This window comes from Trachemys scripta, chromosome 1, assembly GCF_013100865.1.
Source record: "Trachemys scripta elegans isolate TJP31775 chromosome 1, CAS_Tse_1.0, whole genome shotgun sequence".
Lineage (NCBI taxonomy): Eukaryota > Metazoa > Chordata > Testudines > Emydidae > Trachemys > Trachemys scripta.
The window spans coordinates 145,430,965-145,447,548 of record NC_048298.1 but is presented as its reverse complement, the minus strand read 5'-3'; the positions used below and the strand labels follow the sequence as shown (position 1 = coordinate 145,447,548).

The 16,584-nt window shown below is 49.8% G+C and overlaps 1 protein-coding gene across 2 annotated transcripts in view; it reads right to left on the bottom strand.

The window, feature by feature from the left end:
- Window positions 1-16,584, bottom strand: part of CASQ2 (calsequestrin 2) — a 56,994-nt gene that overhangs the window by 38,007 nt on the left and 2,403 nt on the right. For both annotated transcript variants that reach the window (XM_034788851.1, XM_034788843.1), the window contains exon 2: window positions 465-549. In XM_034788851.1, coding sequence (XP_034644742.1) covers window positions 465-549 — 85 coding nt within the window. The remainder of the gene's footprint in view (window positions 1-464; window positions 550-16,584) is intronic.

The following is a 16,584-nucleotide window of genomic DNA, read 5'->3' as shown; positions in this document are numbered from 1 at the left end:
CAGCCTGGGTTATACTGCAGGGTGACCCCCACACGCCCCAGTCCTGCATTTCCCCCCAGAAATGGATGTTCTGTACTGCCCAGCCCCCTCCTGGACAGGACAAATATATTAAGTCCATTAGTCCTTTAAGGGAATTGGAGGGTTGTTACCCTCTGACAACGCTCTGTTAAATGAATTGTGAGTCTCCATCCAACCATCACAAATAGCAAGGACTGGCTTCTTTGTTGGCAGTCTCAGCAAGGGAAGCTAAAAGGGGGAAAGGATCATGGATCCTGAACTCCCCTCTGGCCCTTACACAGTGAATGATTCCCTTAGAGCTGGGTGGGGCAGCATGCATGTGGAAAGCTGTCACTACCGTTCTGTCCTGTGGATAATGAGTTGGTTGCCCTCTCCAGGGCTGTCAGTGTGGTACCTTTCCCATGTGCTCTGTGTATGTTTTCAGAGATTTTAGAGATGAAACTTACCCAGCTTTTTGGCAACTTTTGCATCTTTCTTGGAATCCACAAACCCGAAGCCGAAACCTTTAGTTTCCAGGACCTGGGCAGCCAGCTGTAGGAGAACCCAGACAGGAACATAAATGCCATGAACATAGGCCACCCAAATACCCCGAGAGAACCTACTTCAATACCAAAATAAACCCCCATCTGACCGCACACCCCTAGTTGGCACCTACCGCACCATACTGGAACCCTAAGGGGTATCATCAAACAATTACAACCCATACTCAATGGGAACTCCATCCTGAAAGAAATCTTTCCTGACCCCTGTCTTCTGGCCTTCAAACAATGCCCCCCAAGCTCATCAGAAGCAAGCTCCCCACAGACCAGGACACATCAATTCAAAGCGGCACGAGACCCTGCCAGAAAACGGATACAAAACCTGCAGACATATCTCCACTGCATCTGTTACAATGATCAACAATCCCCACAACTCATCTTTCAAGCTCCAGGGGTCCTACACATGTGGTTTACTTCATCCAGTGCACTAAATGTATGGTGATGAGATATCCCAATTTTATATGGACAGTCCTGACATTCAGGGCTTTGTCTTGTATAGGCGCCTATTACCCCCCACCTCCTGTCCCGATTTTTCACCCTTGCCATTTGGTCACCCTATCTAAATGCCCAATAACAATTATGTGGGTGAAATGAGGACAATATGCTCTTGATGAACTCACACAGGAAAATGCTAAAAGACAAAAACACCCTATCACCTGTGGGTGAGCACTCTGTGTCTGACCTCTCAGGCCTCATCCGCAAATGAACCCTGCACAGCACCTTCAAAAGATGAGCCTGGGAGCCTAAATTCATAACTCTGCTAAATACTAAAAATCATGGCCTCAATAAAGACACTGGATTTATGGTTTATTACAACGATCTGTAACCCACTAACTCCCCCTTTTTGTCCTATGACTACAGGACACTTCACCTTGAATGGTCCCTTAGAATATGTGCTAATTACTTATGCCAAACAGTCTGTTCAATCTTGTCTTTAGCTGTGACGATCTAAGCACCTCTTCCAGGTGGGAGGAAGAGCTCTGTGTGGCTCAAAAGTATGTCCTTCTCACCAACAGCAGTTGGTCTAATACAAGATATTACCTCACCCGCCTTGTCTTTCAAATGAACACCAAAAGACAGTTAAAAGTCATCAGGACCAACCAGGACAGCACCATAGTGACAAGTGACCCACATTCTGCTTTCTGGGCAGAATTGATGTGTGGATCATATCACTTGCCATTTCTTGGCTGAGGTATGCTACCCATAGGGCACAGTGACTGGATCTCATCCCACTCGCTCACAGACCTGGGTTGGCTTAAGATAGTATCTGCTGCTAACTACTCTCAGATAGTCAGGTGTTGGGAGAAGGCTCACAGCCCGAATCAGGGAGGCACCGTTGAAAAAAGTGTGGGAGGCACCGTTGAAAAAAGATCCATTTGCATTGATATAAAACACATAGTCCCCAGCCTATAGCACCACGCAGAGGGGAACCCACTTATTTTAACCCATACATTTCTACTCACAGTAAGCAGCAGATAACAATCGGAAACTTGGGGGCCAAGCTCACTGCAAAGACAAACTGTGCCCAAGTCATTGCCTTGCTCAGGACACATGTAGGGGAAACAGAGATGCAGAGAGATGAAATGACTTGCCTAAGGTCACATAGTAGTCAGTGGCAGAGCTGGGGCATGAGCTGAGAAGAACCCTGAAATACAGACCAGTGCCTTATCTCCTAGAATAGCTTGTATGGCTGTCTGCCTCTCTTGCTGCTCCTCTTGGTCACTAGGGGTTTTTCTTTTCATCTCCACTCTCTGCCCCCTTTGTCACTGTCTCTCCTGAATGAACCAGAAGCTCAGGAGTGTTCAACGCAAACATGCTTCAGCCGTTTGGGAGAGATATGGTGCTGTGGGAAGCAGAGAGCTATGATGTCACTGGATCCAGATTAGCCAGTCAGACTGTTTCAATTAACTTCAGAGGCCAGCTGGATACTGGCAACAAGACAAACAAAATCCCAGTACAAATTGGCTGAGATAGCACAGGAAATGGCTTCTAATGACTAAGCATAGCTCGCTCCACTGCATGGCCACCTCCAGTCCCACCCAGTCCCAGCTCCCAAGTGACAAGCCTTTTTGACTCTGCCACAGAGAATGCCCCAGACCCTACCAGTGCCAATGACACGAAGAGGCTGCAAAGCAGCTGGAAAGCCCTGCCCCTGGAGAATACTTCTGGTGCATGGGCCTCTTTGCCTTCACAAGAGCTGCTGCTTCAGGGTGTGTGCTGAGGGCAGATCCGTGTGTATGTGTGTGTGTGGCAGAGGGTATGCCAGGGGAAGGAGGAGGCATGGCCAGGAATGTGTCACAAGGCAGCTCACCGCCACAAAACCCCACAGCTCTTTTTTCTGCATACTGGTATTTGAGGAACATTATGACCCAAGGAACGGAGCTCCATGACTTGTAGGAAAGGGATGCCCCTATTAGGACATGGCTACATTTGGACGCCACCACAAGACTAGATGGAGAAAGAAAACCTTCAGGCATATTGTGGCATGATTTATGAGTGATGCAAGGCCCATTTCAGGGCCTAGCATTGTGGGCATCCTGTGCTCTCCACACCCCGCCTCCCGGCTAGTTTGAATGTCACACAATAGCTCTGAGCTGCTGCCTCCCTTAGAAGTGCAGCATGCTAACCTCCCTCCTATAAATAGCCTGTGTCTGAACCCAAGGGTGACAGGAGATTAAGAAAGATAAACGCTGGCTACAGAACCCGAGTCTCTCATTAGGGATGCGTGGTTAAGTCATCACCATTCATTGGCAGCAGTTAAACCCTTTGCCAAAATTTTAGGGCAAAACGAGGCACTTTAATGGCTAAGCTGTTAGATGCTTTGCTTGGACAATGGGAAATACAATTATTTGTGAAATTTTTCTTCTCTTCTCCCCTTCCACAAAGTACGTGCTCCCATGCCTGCACCCCACTTCCTTACTCTTATGCTCTCCTTTCCCCCACAAAATATGTCCTCGACTACCACCCCACTCTTACAATCAGACTCCCCCTTGCTCCAAAGGACATCCCCTCCCCACACCCTGCCTTCTCACTCCCTTAACCCTAACAATGTGCCCCCAGGTCCATCCCCCCACCCCTCACACCTATGCTTCCCATTCCCCCAAAGGATATGTTCCCAGGCCTGCTCCAGTTTCTTCACCCCCAGTCCTCCCTAGGGTGACCAGATGTCCCGATTTTATAGCGACCGTCCTGATTTTTGAGTCTTTTTCTTATATAGGCTCCTATTACCCCACACCCCCGTCCTGATTTTTCACACTTGCTGTCTGGTCACCCTAGTCCTCCCCTTTGTAGTGTAGCTAGTCATATAACTATTCTGATTTTGTTTCCTCTTTACAACTTCCTGGGGTTTGTCCTTGGTGAAGGAAGCTGCCATTTTGTGAGGCAGAGTTGATGCAGCATGTTACAAAGGAGACACTCACTGGGCTCTCTTTCATGGAGACTTTATTTTTGTTCTTTCTTGTTTTGTTGTTTTCCTTATTTAAGACAGATAGCAGACTGAAAGTTTATGGTTACCATTTGTATACAGAAAAACATAAAGAATTCTGTCATAGTGGAGTATACCCTTAGGGCACTTAATTCTTATTTCCCTTATTCTACCTTCCGCTATACTGGCTGAGAACATTGGTCTCACTAGCCAGGTGCCCCACCTCCTACCCTACTGGTTCAGACCATTTGTCCATGTAAACCCGCATTAGGCATCTGGTAGTAGCAATTGATGATTCAGAGGAAGATTAAACCCTCTTTTAGGGTACTTAGCCAGCTAAGCAGAGGTCTGTGGCGGATGAAATCCCTTCCTGTTCCATGTTATGAGGGGCTGCCTATCCAGAGAACCTCTTTGCTGAACACAGGAATGGTGAGCCCTGGAGTGTATGAGGTTCCTGAGCAATACTCAGTATTGTAAGCAGATTGCCACAGTGAGGACGTTTGATAGACCAATAACAGTTTCCTCAGGCCCCGAGTCCAGCACTCGAGCCCCTGCCTGCCCTGTGACCAGAGGAGAGCACTGAGATAAAATATGTTCAGCCCAAGAAACTAAGACTATGGCTATTATCAGCCAAACACTCCTTGGCCCCACACACTGGGATCTGGGCTGGTGTGTCTAAAGGCCTTTAACTGGGCTCTGAAATGTGTCTCCATCTTTTGAGGTGTAAACACCTGCTATGTGCACATGGACGGGGGTGGGTGAGGGGGTGTGGGTGAGCGAGGGTGTTTGCGTGATGGGATTGTGAATAGGCACATGTGTACATGAGCGTTCAGGTATAAGAGTGGTTGGGTGAATGGGGTTGAGTTTTTGTGGGGGCATGGCACAGGCAGCGGGGTGAGTGCGACTGTGAGCATGGGTGGTTGGGGTAAGTGTGTGTAGGAAAATGTGGGAGATGGGATCAGAGCCTCTGTGGTAGGACAGTGTGTGTGTGTGTGAGAGAGAGAGATAGTGTGTGCATATGTGTTTGTTAGAGTTTGTGAGGGGGAAAGTATGGCTGGAGGTGTGTATGTGTGATAGGAATTCTGTGTGTGCATGTGTGTTTGGAGCTGGGTCTATTAGGGTATGTGTTGTGTGTGGGGGAGTAGTTCTGGACGTGTCTCTCTCTGTGGGTATGTGTGTTTGGCAGTGTTTCTGTGAGGGTATGTATTAATATGCCAGTGTGCGAGCACTGAGCAGGGAGTTATGCAGGCAAACAGACTGCTCTGCTGGGACAGTCACACTGAGATAACGTCAGGTATGCTGTACAGCATGTGCCCATGTGTGGCACTCCAGAGTCCCGCACTGGGGAATCTCTCCATAATGCCAGCTACACAGGAACTGACCAGCCTGACTGCCCTTGCCCTAACCCCAGCTGGTTGGGGGAGTCTGATGCATTGCCTAGGTATGGCCTTCTCCGTGCCACTGCATTTGATCCACCATCAAATATCAGAGCACAGAGAATGCCAGAGACACAGCACCTTGGCTGGCTGACCCTGCTTTATACAGTATCTGGCATTTATGTATCCACTTACAGTATTTTCTGATTCCAGTGGGATTTGAATACAGATAATGTTTCTAACTTCGACAATCCTTTTGGCTCAGGACCGTGAGAGGGAGGGGGCTCTAATGCGCAAACACAGCCATCTCTGCCCTGCCTTTTAAAAGCAGATCCCTTGACGGTTTGGCCCACCCGAGCCCTTGTCATGGTGTCTGCTTCAACAGCGAGAAATTTGGCTATAACAGCTGCATGGTGAGGGGGAGGAAAAAGGCTGTCTTGGAAGAACTGGACCTAACTGTCTTTAAATAATGGTTTGAGGATGTCAGTAACTCAGCCAGAAGTTAGGGATCTATTACCGGATTGGGAGGCATAGGCGCCGACTCTGTGGGTGCTCCGGGGCTGGAGCACCCATGGGGAAAAATTGGTGGGTGCTCTGCTCCCATTGGCAGCTCCCCACCCTGCCCCAGCTCAGCTCCGCCTATTCCCCTGAGTGCGCTGCGTCTCCGCTTTTCCCCCTGGCTCCCAGCACTTGCGCGGTGAAACAGCTGTTTTGCACGGGAAGTGCTGGGAGGTAGGGGGGAAGAGTGGGAACACAGCGCACTCGGGAAAGAGGTGGGGCCGGAGTGGGAATTTGGGGAAAGGGTCCAATAGGGGCAGGGAGGGGGCCGAGTTGGGGGGGGGGACTTTGAGGAAGGGGTTGGAATGGGGGTGGGAGGGGGCAGGGCAGGGGTGGAGTTGGGGCAGGGCTGGGGGGGCTCGAGCACCCACTGGTGCCGGGAAAAGTTGGCGCCTATGTTGGGAGGGTGAAGTTCTGAGACCTGTGATGTGCAGGAGGCCAGACTGAGATGATCATGATGGTCCCTTCTGGCTTTAAAGTCTATGAGTCTGAATCACTGACAGCTGGAATAACAGCAACATGAATCTCTGTCTCACGCAGGGAGAGGAAACATCTCCTTTCCAGAGCTGTTGGGGCCTAAGGGAGAGCTCTCTGTACCTACTTGGGCTTAGGCTTTGGGGCTGAAAGCTTTTGGGTGATTAATAAGGCCCTCAAGGCTGTTTCCAAAATCTCAGGATGTATAATAGCAAAAGTGAGGTTGGGTAGACTAGAGGAGGGGCAGAGAGGCATCCTGTCTGGGCAGACTGTGAGGAAGGCAGTTCTTGAGCTCTGCAGCTGACCATTCTTCCTTCACTTCGCAGAGAGGGATGATTATAATTCTGATGGAAATATTAATGCTCATGCTGAGGCTTGTATTTTATGTCAGTTTTTTTCGCAAATGGCAGAGAAGCCGAGGGAAGGTGGGGGAAGCCCTGGGGAAATCTCAGCTTTGTCTGCTTCCCATTGTAGGGTGGCAGCTTGTTTTGTGGCCTGAACTTCCCTTGGCCTCATGCCTGGCAGGGCCCCCCTAACTGTAATGCTAGCATTTCTCAGCTCCCCCAACCGGCAGGGATGGACAGGGGTGATGAATTTGGACCTTTGGGGGAGCGTGATGGGGTGTTCACCCTACACTTACCCTGGAGGGGTTAATGGAGGCCAGCTGGGCCAATTAGCCTGCAAGCTGGGAGATTGAAGGCTGAGAGGAAAGCCCTAATTAGGGGAAGCTCACCTGTGTGGGAACAGGCCTGGCTTTTATAAAGCCAGGGAACTGATAGAGAGGCTGCAGGGAAGTGTCTGTAGTCACTTCTTGGGAGGGATGTTTGATGCTATAGCAGCAGTTAGCCTATGGTTACTCCCTGGGAGAAGGGAGTTGTGATGAGGCTGGCAAGCACAGAGAAGAGTGGAGAGCCAGAAGGTAAGGAAAGGCACAGGGAAAAGGGAACAGACCTTGGCTGCTGACTAGAGGCTCCCTGAGCTGGAACCTGGAGTAGAGGGCCTGGGTTCCCCTGTCAGCCACTGGAGAAGTGGCAGTGAATGGGAAGACTGCTGGTAATAAAAGACTTTGGTACCCCAGAAGGGGGAAACATGCAGTGACCTGACTGGAGGGTCAAGTCATGAAGGAGGAGCACCTGGAGTTGCAGAGAGAGTAGCAACAGAGAGCAGAAGGGGACCCCAGACCTGGAACAAGTGGACTCCCCAGAGTGGCCAGGAGGAGGTGCCATGTGTGGTAAGTGGACCCTGTGAGAGGGAGTTGGCATTAATAGCTTCCTGCTAAGCAAGGACAGTTTCTTTTCCAGTCTGCATAGCTGGAAGAATAAGAGACTGGAAAGGAAGGAGAGAGAATGAAGGGAAACCTCCGCAAGGTGCTGCATTCTTCCTTTTACATTTCCCTGTTGTTCCTGCCCTTCTGGTGGCTCCTCTATGCTAAGGTGACTTATCTAAGGGAATACAAATTTAAGGCAATGCTACTCAACTGCCTCAGGTCCAATAATCTGAATCCTCTTCCCCCTCTTCTCTCCCCCTCCCCCCTTTTCTTTTCAAGACCTCTGTACAGCTACAAGTGCACGCAGCCTCTGGGAGCAAAATCTACATCTCAGCCATGGGAGTCAACTGGAAGGCCCAGATGTGCTTCCAGCAGGGCACATTTGATAACAATGAGCTTTGGGATTGAGGATGGTAGGACGTTTCCCATTTTTAGCCTCCAGCCCATTTTAGAGTGCAGGTTTATTAAACAGATGCTTTGTCCTAAATGAAAGGCCAGTGAGAAATTCTTTTTTTTTTTTAGGCTAGAAAGGGCCATTACGATCATCTAGTCCAGTGGTCACCTACGGGTCGATTGTGATCGACTGGTTGATCCTGGAGAATCTCCCAGTCTATCACGAGCTCTGACAGTGTAGCGGGGCTAAGGCAGGCTCCCTGCCTGCCCTGGCCCTATGCCACTCCCAGAAGTGGCCAGCACGCCCCAAGGGTCTCAGCACATGCAAGCCTGCTGCTCCTGCCTGCAGTCGCTGCTCCTGCCTGCCGCTCCCATTGTCCGGGAATGGGGAACTGTGGCTAATGGGAGCTGTAGGGGCAGTGCCTGAAGAGAGGGGCAACGTGCCCCTCCAGGGGCTGCAGGGACATGTTGGGCCCCTTCCTGGAATGGTATGGGGCTGGGGCAGGCAGGGAGCCTGCCTTAGCCCCACTGTGCTGCCGACTGGGAGCTGCTTGAAGAAAGTGCTGCCTGGTGGGAGCCCTCACCCCAACATCCAGCCCTGAGTCCCTCCCACACCCAAAGTCCTTCCCAGACCCTGCACCCCCTCTTGCCTGCTGCACCCCAACATTGCCCCAGCCCAGAGCCCTCTCCTGCACCCCTACCCCAGGCTCAGCCTGGAGCCCCACCCCACACCGTGAACACCTCAGCCCCAACCCAGAGCCCGCACCCTCTCCCAAACCTCACTCCCTGCCCCAGCCTGGTGAAAGGGGGGGGGGATGGAGTGGGCAGGGCTTTGGGGAAGGGGTGGGGCCTCGGGGAAGGGGTGGGGCCTCAGGTAAGGGGTGGGGTAAATCCTGGGTTGCCCTTAAATTCAAAAAGTGAACTTGGGCATTAAAAGGTTGGAGACCACTGCTCTGAGCTAAAGCATATGTTGATGGTCAGGAACTGGCTGTCAGTGAGTGTCAAAAATGCTGGGAAACTGTTTGGAGCAGTGGCCAAAGACCTGGGTGTTTAGTCAAATGTTTTGAGTCCATGTGCAACCTTGCAGGATAATAGACTGTCTCCCTCCCTGCACTTCCACCCAGTGATTGGCTTTCCCTGCCTTCAGCACTAGAGATGACCTGTTGGGCAGAAGGAAACCCTCTTTCCACTTCCAGCTGCAGCAATAGCTGGGTGGTGGTGCCTAGTTGCCTCTCTATTGCATCTGTCACCATAGCTCTGCTAGTGGGGCTCTGGGCTGTTGAGAACTTGTGCACCAGACAGCCCCACAGGCTTCTGAGATCTGAGTCTTGGAGTGTGTTGGTAGGGGTGAACATAGGTGGTAGGGCTCAGCTGAGTGTAGGGTGACCAGATGTCCCGATTTTATAGGGACAGTCCTGATTTTGGGGTCTTTTTTTCTTGTATAGGCTCCTATTGCCCCCCGTCCCGTCCCGATTTTTCACATTTGTTGTCTGGTCATCCTAGCTGAGTGGCTACTGGGGATCATACCCTCCGGCACTGGGACCAGAGGGGAGCCGACTTATCGCCCAGTCTCCCCCTTTCTCCATTAGAACCAGATGGGGAGGCCACTCAGCACCGAGGCTCCCCTCCAGAAGGCTGCTGCCCCTCAAATCAGAAAGCCGGCCTTGAAAGACAAAACGCCAACACCAAAAAGTCACACTCTGGCTGAGCCCCTTCTCTGGCTGTCCCCCCACTGGAAGGTGGATTTCTCAGCTAGTGATCCTGGCATGCAGCTTTGTGGGCATTAATTACACACAGTGGAGTATCTCTGCACAGTGGGAACTTAATAGGCTCTTTAGATGCCTGACAAAAGGTTGAACATTATTAGGTTTGTATTTTTATCTGAACTGGGCGTTCCTAATTTGAAGTGTGCTCTCAGCCAAGGCACAAGTTTCCAACCATGAGCTAAAGGGACACTGATTGGGGTCCAGTCATGTCTCCGCATGATTCCCACACAGCTCCCTGGCACTTCATTTAACCACTGCTCAATGGCATCACCAGGAAGGTTATTTTGCTGACTGAGCTGGGCAGCCGACCCACTGAACAGCCATGTGGAGCTGGGCATGTCACTTATCTATGCTGGCCTGCCCCTCTGTTTGCAGTATTTGAAACTAGATCTGCCCTAACACTGTGCAACTGGCCCACAAAACTAAACTCCCCTCTGAAGAGAACTGAGGCAAGAAGGCACAGATGGGGGCGGGGGGGGGAAAGAAGGTGTAAAATCAGTGGTGATGAGGCCATTTCTAATCCCTGTTTCCTCTGCCCTGCTTTGTCTAAGCATAAGAGCGTCTCCTTTTAAACTTCAGGCCTGATTCCATCATTAATGCACAGGTCCATGCTGAGGGCAGTGCAGTCACCCTGGTTCAGTGGGAGCTCAGGGAGCGCAATCCCTCCTCCAGCACCTCAGTGTCCGGGGGCTGGTGCATAAAGCACCATCCCCTTGGTCAGTGCAGCTTACCCTCTCTATTCTCCATGTTTGGCTGGTGCTGAGCAGGGCTCAGGGCTGTGACCCCCTGCCAGGTACAATTTGGGTTTTTGTGTTGATACCTGAAATGGTTCCGAGACAGATTCCTGGATCTGAAACTCCTGTAGACTTGGGAGAATTCACATCTGGATCTGAACTCTTCAGCTGCGTCTGGCATTTCTTGCCCAATTTGGGGAGGCTTAGCCTCTTGTATCTGCAGCCCATGCATGGCACAATACATGTCTGTCTTTAACCTGTACACCACACCAGTGAAATTCATAAAATCAGAAAGGCTGAGCACTTAAAAACTGGACAGTAACTGACTGCAAATCACCAGGGTCAATTATCACTGGGATCTTCTGAACAAAAGGAGCTCTCCACCATGATTATAGCTGTTTCCATTAGTTCACACTGACTCAACAGACGTTCTAGGCTTCATTGACACAATGACAATCCTCAAATCTTCTTATATAGATGCTATAAGGGAGGACAATAAAAAGATGAAGCAATCCATATGGCTTAATAGGCTTGCATGGCAGCCTCAGAGTGTGCTTGCTATCCAGTTGGGCAAACAGCACAGCTGCCTACCCGGTGTTAGGATCACCTGGGGCTCCGTAGCAGCCCTGGCTTTGCATAGTGTTTGGATACTAGCCCAAGCCCTTCTCCCTTAGGGCTCTGTAGTGTCTCCATGTAGCAGCCGCATAGTGTTGGTTATATCCAAGGACCAGTTGATCGTTGAACTTTCTTGGAAAGAAGAGTTGTTCCCTGCTCCCAGAACAAACAGCTGTCATTTCTACTTTCATAATGCTTTAGCCAACAAGGAACTCTCACTGATGGCTTCTTGATGACATCTGGCCATGAACAGCTGGAGTACCAGAGGGTGATCTTAGCACACACTCTCCCTTTCAAACACAGGAATGGGGGCAAAGCATGGAGTTTTGTATTACTAACTCCTCACACCTAGTCAAAACTCCCTGCTGAGACTTGGTAAGGGTGCTTTGTCTTTTAAAGAGGGAAGATAGTCAAGTAGGTAGGGCACAGACCAAGGTGTGGGTAGACTTGCGTTCTATTCCTGACTCTGCCACTGATTTGCTGTGTGACCTTGGACAAGTCATTTGGCTGCTCTGGGCCTCATTTCACACAACTGCAAAATGGGAAGAATGATGCTTATCTGCTCTCTCTCTCTTAAAAAAAAAAAAAAAAAAAAGTGCTTTGAGCTGTACAGACACACAGCTCTAGGTGCACGTCAGTGCTCCTTCTCTGCTATGCAGTAGCTGGTGGATAGAAAGCAGCACATATGGCCCACAAGGCCAGGGTATTGGAGCATGATCTCTCTCTCTCCTCCCCTCCCCCCCCCCCCCCCCCCCCCCCCCCCCCCTTTTTTTTTTTCTTTTTTTTTCCCCCTTCATGAATTTAGTACTGATGAAAGTTGCTGGACTTGCTGGCAGCCATGGACTGCGAAAGCTTCTCTTTATCCCCAGAACAGATATGGCAAATGGAGCTGTGCAAGCTTCCTCCATGCACCCTGCCCAACACATGTGCCTTATCTGTGCCATGGAGGAACTGTCCTTAGGAGTTAGAAGCATGTTCAATCTCTGTAGCCCATTCAGTCTTTGGCCTCTCTTGCTCATGCTGCGAGCAAGAGGGCCAATCAGTGCTAATTAACCTGGCTTGTGTACTGTGGATACCTGTCCACTGGGTGCTGGACTGAGGTCCCCATCTCATGAGCATATTTTCAGTGAAGAAGGATGACATCCTTTTCAGTCAATCAAGGAGACGGACCAAATGTACAACATGGGTGCCTAGAGAGAGTGGGTAGTTTTATGTGCACTAATACTGGACTACAGTTGTGCAAAACTAGATCCCCAAGCTCTAGCACCTTTGAATATCTGGGGTGAATCAGATTCAAAGCTGAAGTCACCCCTATAATTTCCATGTCAAAGCGAGAAGGCTCTTGTGGTGATCTGCGGAGTGTATGTACAACTTATGAATTATGACAGGTTTCAGAGTAGCAGCCGTGTTAGTCTGTATCCGCAAAAAGAACAGGAGTACTTGTGGCACCTTAGAGACTAACACATTTATTAGAGCATAAGCTTTCGTGGACTACAGCCCACTTCTTCGGATGCATATGCTTATGCTCTAATAAATGTGTTAGTCTCTAAGGTGCCACAAGTACTCCTGTTCTTTTTATGAATTCTGGTTAATGTTATGAAATTGCTGTATTACTGAATGCCTCAATGTGTAGTGACTCAAATATGGGCCAACAGGGTCCCTGACGCATATCAGCATCGTGACCGCTCCCTCACTTGGACAAAGCTACAGAACAAACAAAAGAGGTTGTTAAACTTAATGCCTGTGCTCAGGCTGAACAGTGGGTATGCTGAGGGGGCTATCCAATCACCTCCCAGCTCATACCAGAAGTAGGTCTGGAGAGTGAAAAATCCCCAAACAGGCAAACAAACCAGGTGGTAGTGCTAGTTTTTAAAAACTCGGAATTCACAGAAAAGCTTAGGTGGGGGAGAAGAACAGAGGGGAAAGTCTTGTAGCAGAGCAGAGGTGTCCTTTCCAACTGCAGGACCAGCTGAGGAAGAAGGAAGCTGGCTGCAGAGGTTAGAGAGAAGACTCCTTGATTTGGAGAAGCCACGTGCAGTCACGAGAGGGGAGGGCAGATTCTGGACTCCTTAGAGGACTTTCACCTAAGCCCCAAAATCGCTCAAGAATGGTGAGGAAACTGAGGCAGGGAAATACTTCCAGGAGTTTATTAACTTGTCTAGATCTGTATATCTCTTGTGCTAGCTAATGTGGAGAATAATTGGTTTTGGAACCCTTTGCAAAGCCTCTGTTATGTGCTTCCACTGTCACATGGTCCCTGAAGAGATGAACTGTAAAACCAGAGATGCCCATAAGGTTGGAGTGATTAACTCTGGGAATGCTTGGAGGGGATCAGCACTAGTCCTGGGGGCCTATGGCAGCAGGGCTGCAGAACCTGTTTCCATGAAGGAGTAGCAGACAATCTGTGTCCAGGAAGTGTGCCAGAGGCCAAGGAAAGAAACCGTGCTGGAGCCTACCCAGACTCAGACGAGCTTAAAAGCACACAGGTCCAGTGTATGAAGCCTGGTGAGTGTCTAGCAGTGGGAGCAAAGCCAGGGCTATGACAGGCCTATTTTCTATTTCAGATACATCTGAGTTCTCTCACGAATCATCTGTTCTCAAGGGAATTCAGCCCAAATTGGTGGATCTATCCTGAGAATAGCTGATCTCACAAAATTTCCACTGTCCTGGCCCCAAATCTCATGAGAACAGCTGGTGAGATTTCAGTGCCATCTAACCCAAACCCAAACTCTTGTCCCATTTGGGCCTTAAACCTGACCCCTGACTGCCATGTTAATCCTAATCCAGTGCTGGATGCAAAAGCTGCCTTTTCATCTCTAAGAACATTGGTCCTTATGTGCTAGGAGAGAGAGAATTAGATCTCCGGAGCTGATCTCCCCAGGTACGGAGGAGGAATAGCCCATTATCTAGAGTATTTCAGAACTGGCCAAGTATGTTATGAGCAGAGGCATTCTAAAGCAGCCTGTGTTGGCTGTTGTGAGGGCAGAATACCAGTGTGCTGCTAGACCTCTTCTGGAATGGGAAGCACCAGCATGTTCCTCTTCTATTAACTTCAACAAGACTAATTTGTGCTAGGGCAATGCTTCATGAAACTTCAGCCTGCGGGTGCTGCTGCTTTGATACTTAAAATGGTCAGGCTAGATCAGCCTCTTTTTATTAAGGATCTTGCGCACGCCCACATGGCAAGGAACAAAGGAGGGGAGCAGGGATGTAGGCCATGTCTGATTGCAAGTTGCCTGGTCAGTATTTGAGAACCTGAATTCCTTTGCTAAAACCTTCCATTTTAGAAGCAAAACCCCTAATCCCATAGATTATTATTGTCCCTAGAAATGGATGCTGTCCCACTGGAAGGAGGAATGATTCAATTTATATTTGCTGCAGAGATGGGTCCAGAGGCAGGTGTCTCAAATGGGAGGGGGACTGAAAACACAAGAGCAGAGGAGGCAATGGGGAGGAGAAACAGGAGGAAGTGAGGTTGGGATGCCAAGGAGAAGGAGGGGGGGAAGGGAGAGTGCCAAAGGAAAGGGCAGGAGAGGGGATGTTTCTCCCTTCAGCTTCATTGTCTTGCACTTTGCCTATTTAGAGTGAGATCATCAGGGAACTTTTCTGCTGACTTATCCGTGAAGCACCTAGTGTAACCCAGTGATCAGTGTGTGTTGTGGCCCCAGCCCACAGAGGACAGGGGTCTGGTCCAGCCTTGCTCTTTCACTTAGGCTGTAGACACTAATATTTTTAGCTCTGAAAGTCTCTGCTTCAATCCCCAGGATCAGCCACGATGGCGGCTCTTATAGTAGCACACCATAGGTGCTGTACAATAACAATTAATATGGTGGGAGGGGGAAGGGGAGAGCAAGAGAGAAAAGCCCTTTAGCCAGGGCTTAGAAGCAGCTGGCACACACCCCTACCGTCACCATTCTGCTGCCATTTTGCAACACTCCCTTCCAGCCCCTAGTGGCACCACTCCACAGTCAGAGAGTGGCACAAAATCAGAAATGCAGCTGCCTGAGGCTGGCAGAAGAGCCCCAGCTGCTGCTCCCCCACCAGGTGCCACACTGGCAGCCACTGCCATGGGGGAGCTGTGGGAGCCATAGTTCCTTCCCTGCCAGGCAGCAAATGGAGGAGCAGGTCCAAGGAACTACAGCGGCTGAGGAATACCTCCTCTCTGCCTGCACCTGGAAGGAGTAGCAGTTGCCAGAAAACAGGAGTCCACCCCTTTGCAAGCCAGAGTAGGACTCCAGACTCCAGTGCAGGATCCCAGACCCAGCAAGGAAGCCCAGCACACTCCAGCGCGGGACCCCCCGTGCACACCAGGGTGGAACCCTAAAGAGGGACCTGAAGATACAATGAGCAATCCCCATGCACCATCGCTATGGCATTACTCTTCTTTGCTGTCTGACTGTTTAAAGTGTGCCCATGCCCATAGTATCTGAGCACAGGGGCTTTGAGTGGGCGGGGTTTGGGTTGTAGGTGGCGCTGAGAGCACCACTGCCGGTTTGACTCCTGCACTTCTAATAAAACAAAAGCGAACTGTGGAGGCTCCAATATACACTTATTGTCTTACTCCAGGCTCTGTCAACCTCTGGGTCACTTGTTCCAGCCACAGTTACCTCTACATGTTCTACTCCAACAAGTCAATGACTTGTTGACAAGGCACATTGTCTCACCACCCTGAAAATGAACGTGTCAGAGTGGACATATGTGATCAGACTGTGCCAATGTCTTTGCAGGTACACATGAGGCTGCACTGCGGCTAGGGTGACCAGATGTCCTGATTTTATAGGGACAGTCCCCTTATTACCCCCCACCTCCTGTCCCAATATTTCACACTTGCTATCTGGTCACACTAGCTGTGGCTTCCTTGAAAATGTATTACTCTCCAGTCTGCTCATTGTGGCCACGTTTCAGCAAAGCACTTAAACCTGTGCTTAACTTTAATGAGGTGCTTACTTGCTTTTCTGAAGCAAGGTCTGTCTCTGCCCACCCCATCCCTGTGACACTGTCTCATCTCCTTCCCTGTACACTCCTCCTCCTCCACCACCACAACGTCGTATGAGAAGTTGCTCTCATGCCTCAGAGTGCCCTACAGCAGGGGCTGTTAGAGAACCCTGTTTCCCCACTTCCCCCAACCAAGAACTCAGAACTAGCACAGGTTGAAACATAGATTTTCCATCTTACAAAAAAATTTGGCAATTTTTTTTTTTAAATCTCCAAGATGGACAAAAAGCCAACATTTTTTGCACATAGAAATTCGGGGGACGAGGGGGAATTATTTAGCTAAACTCAGAATGTTTCATTTGACTTCAACCCTTCATTTAAATCTATTATATAAAACGTTGAAACAAAAAGCCATTTAGAGATGAAAAATTGAAACTTTCCATCCTGAAAAGGTCACAAGGGGAAGTGTTGACCTTTTCAAAACA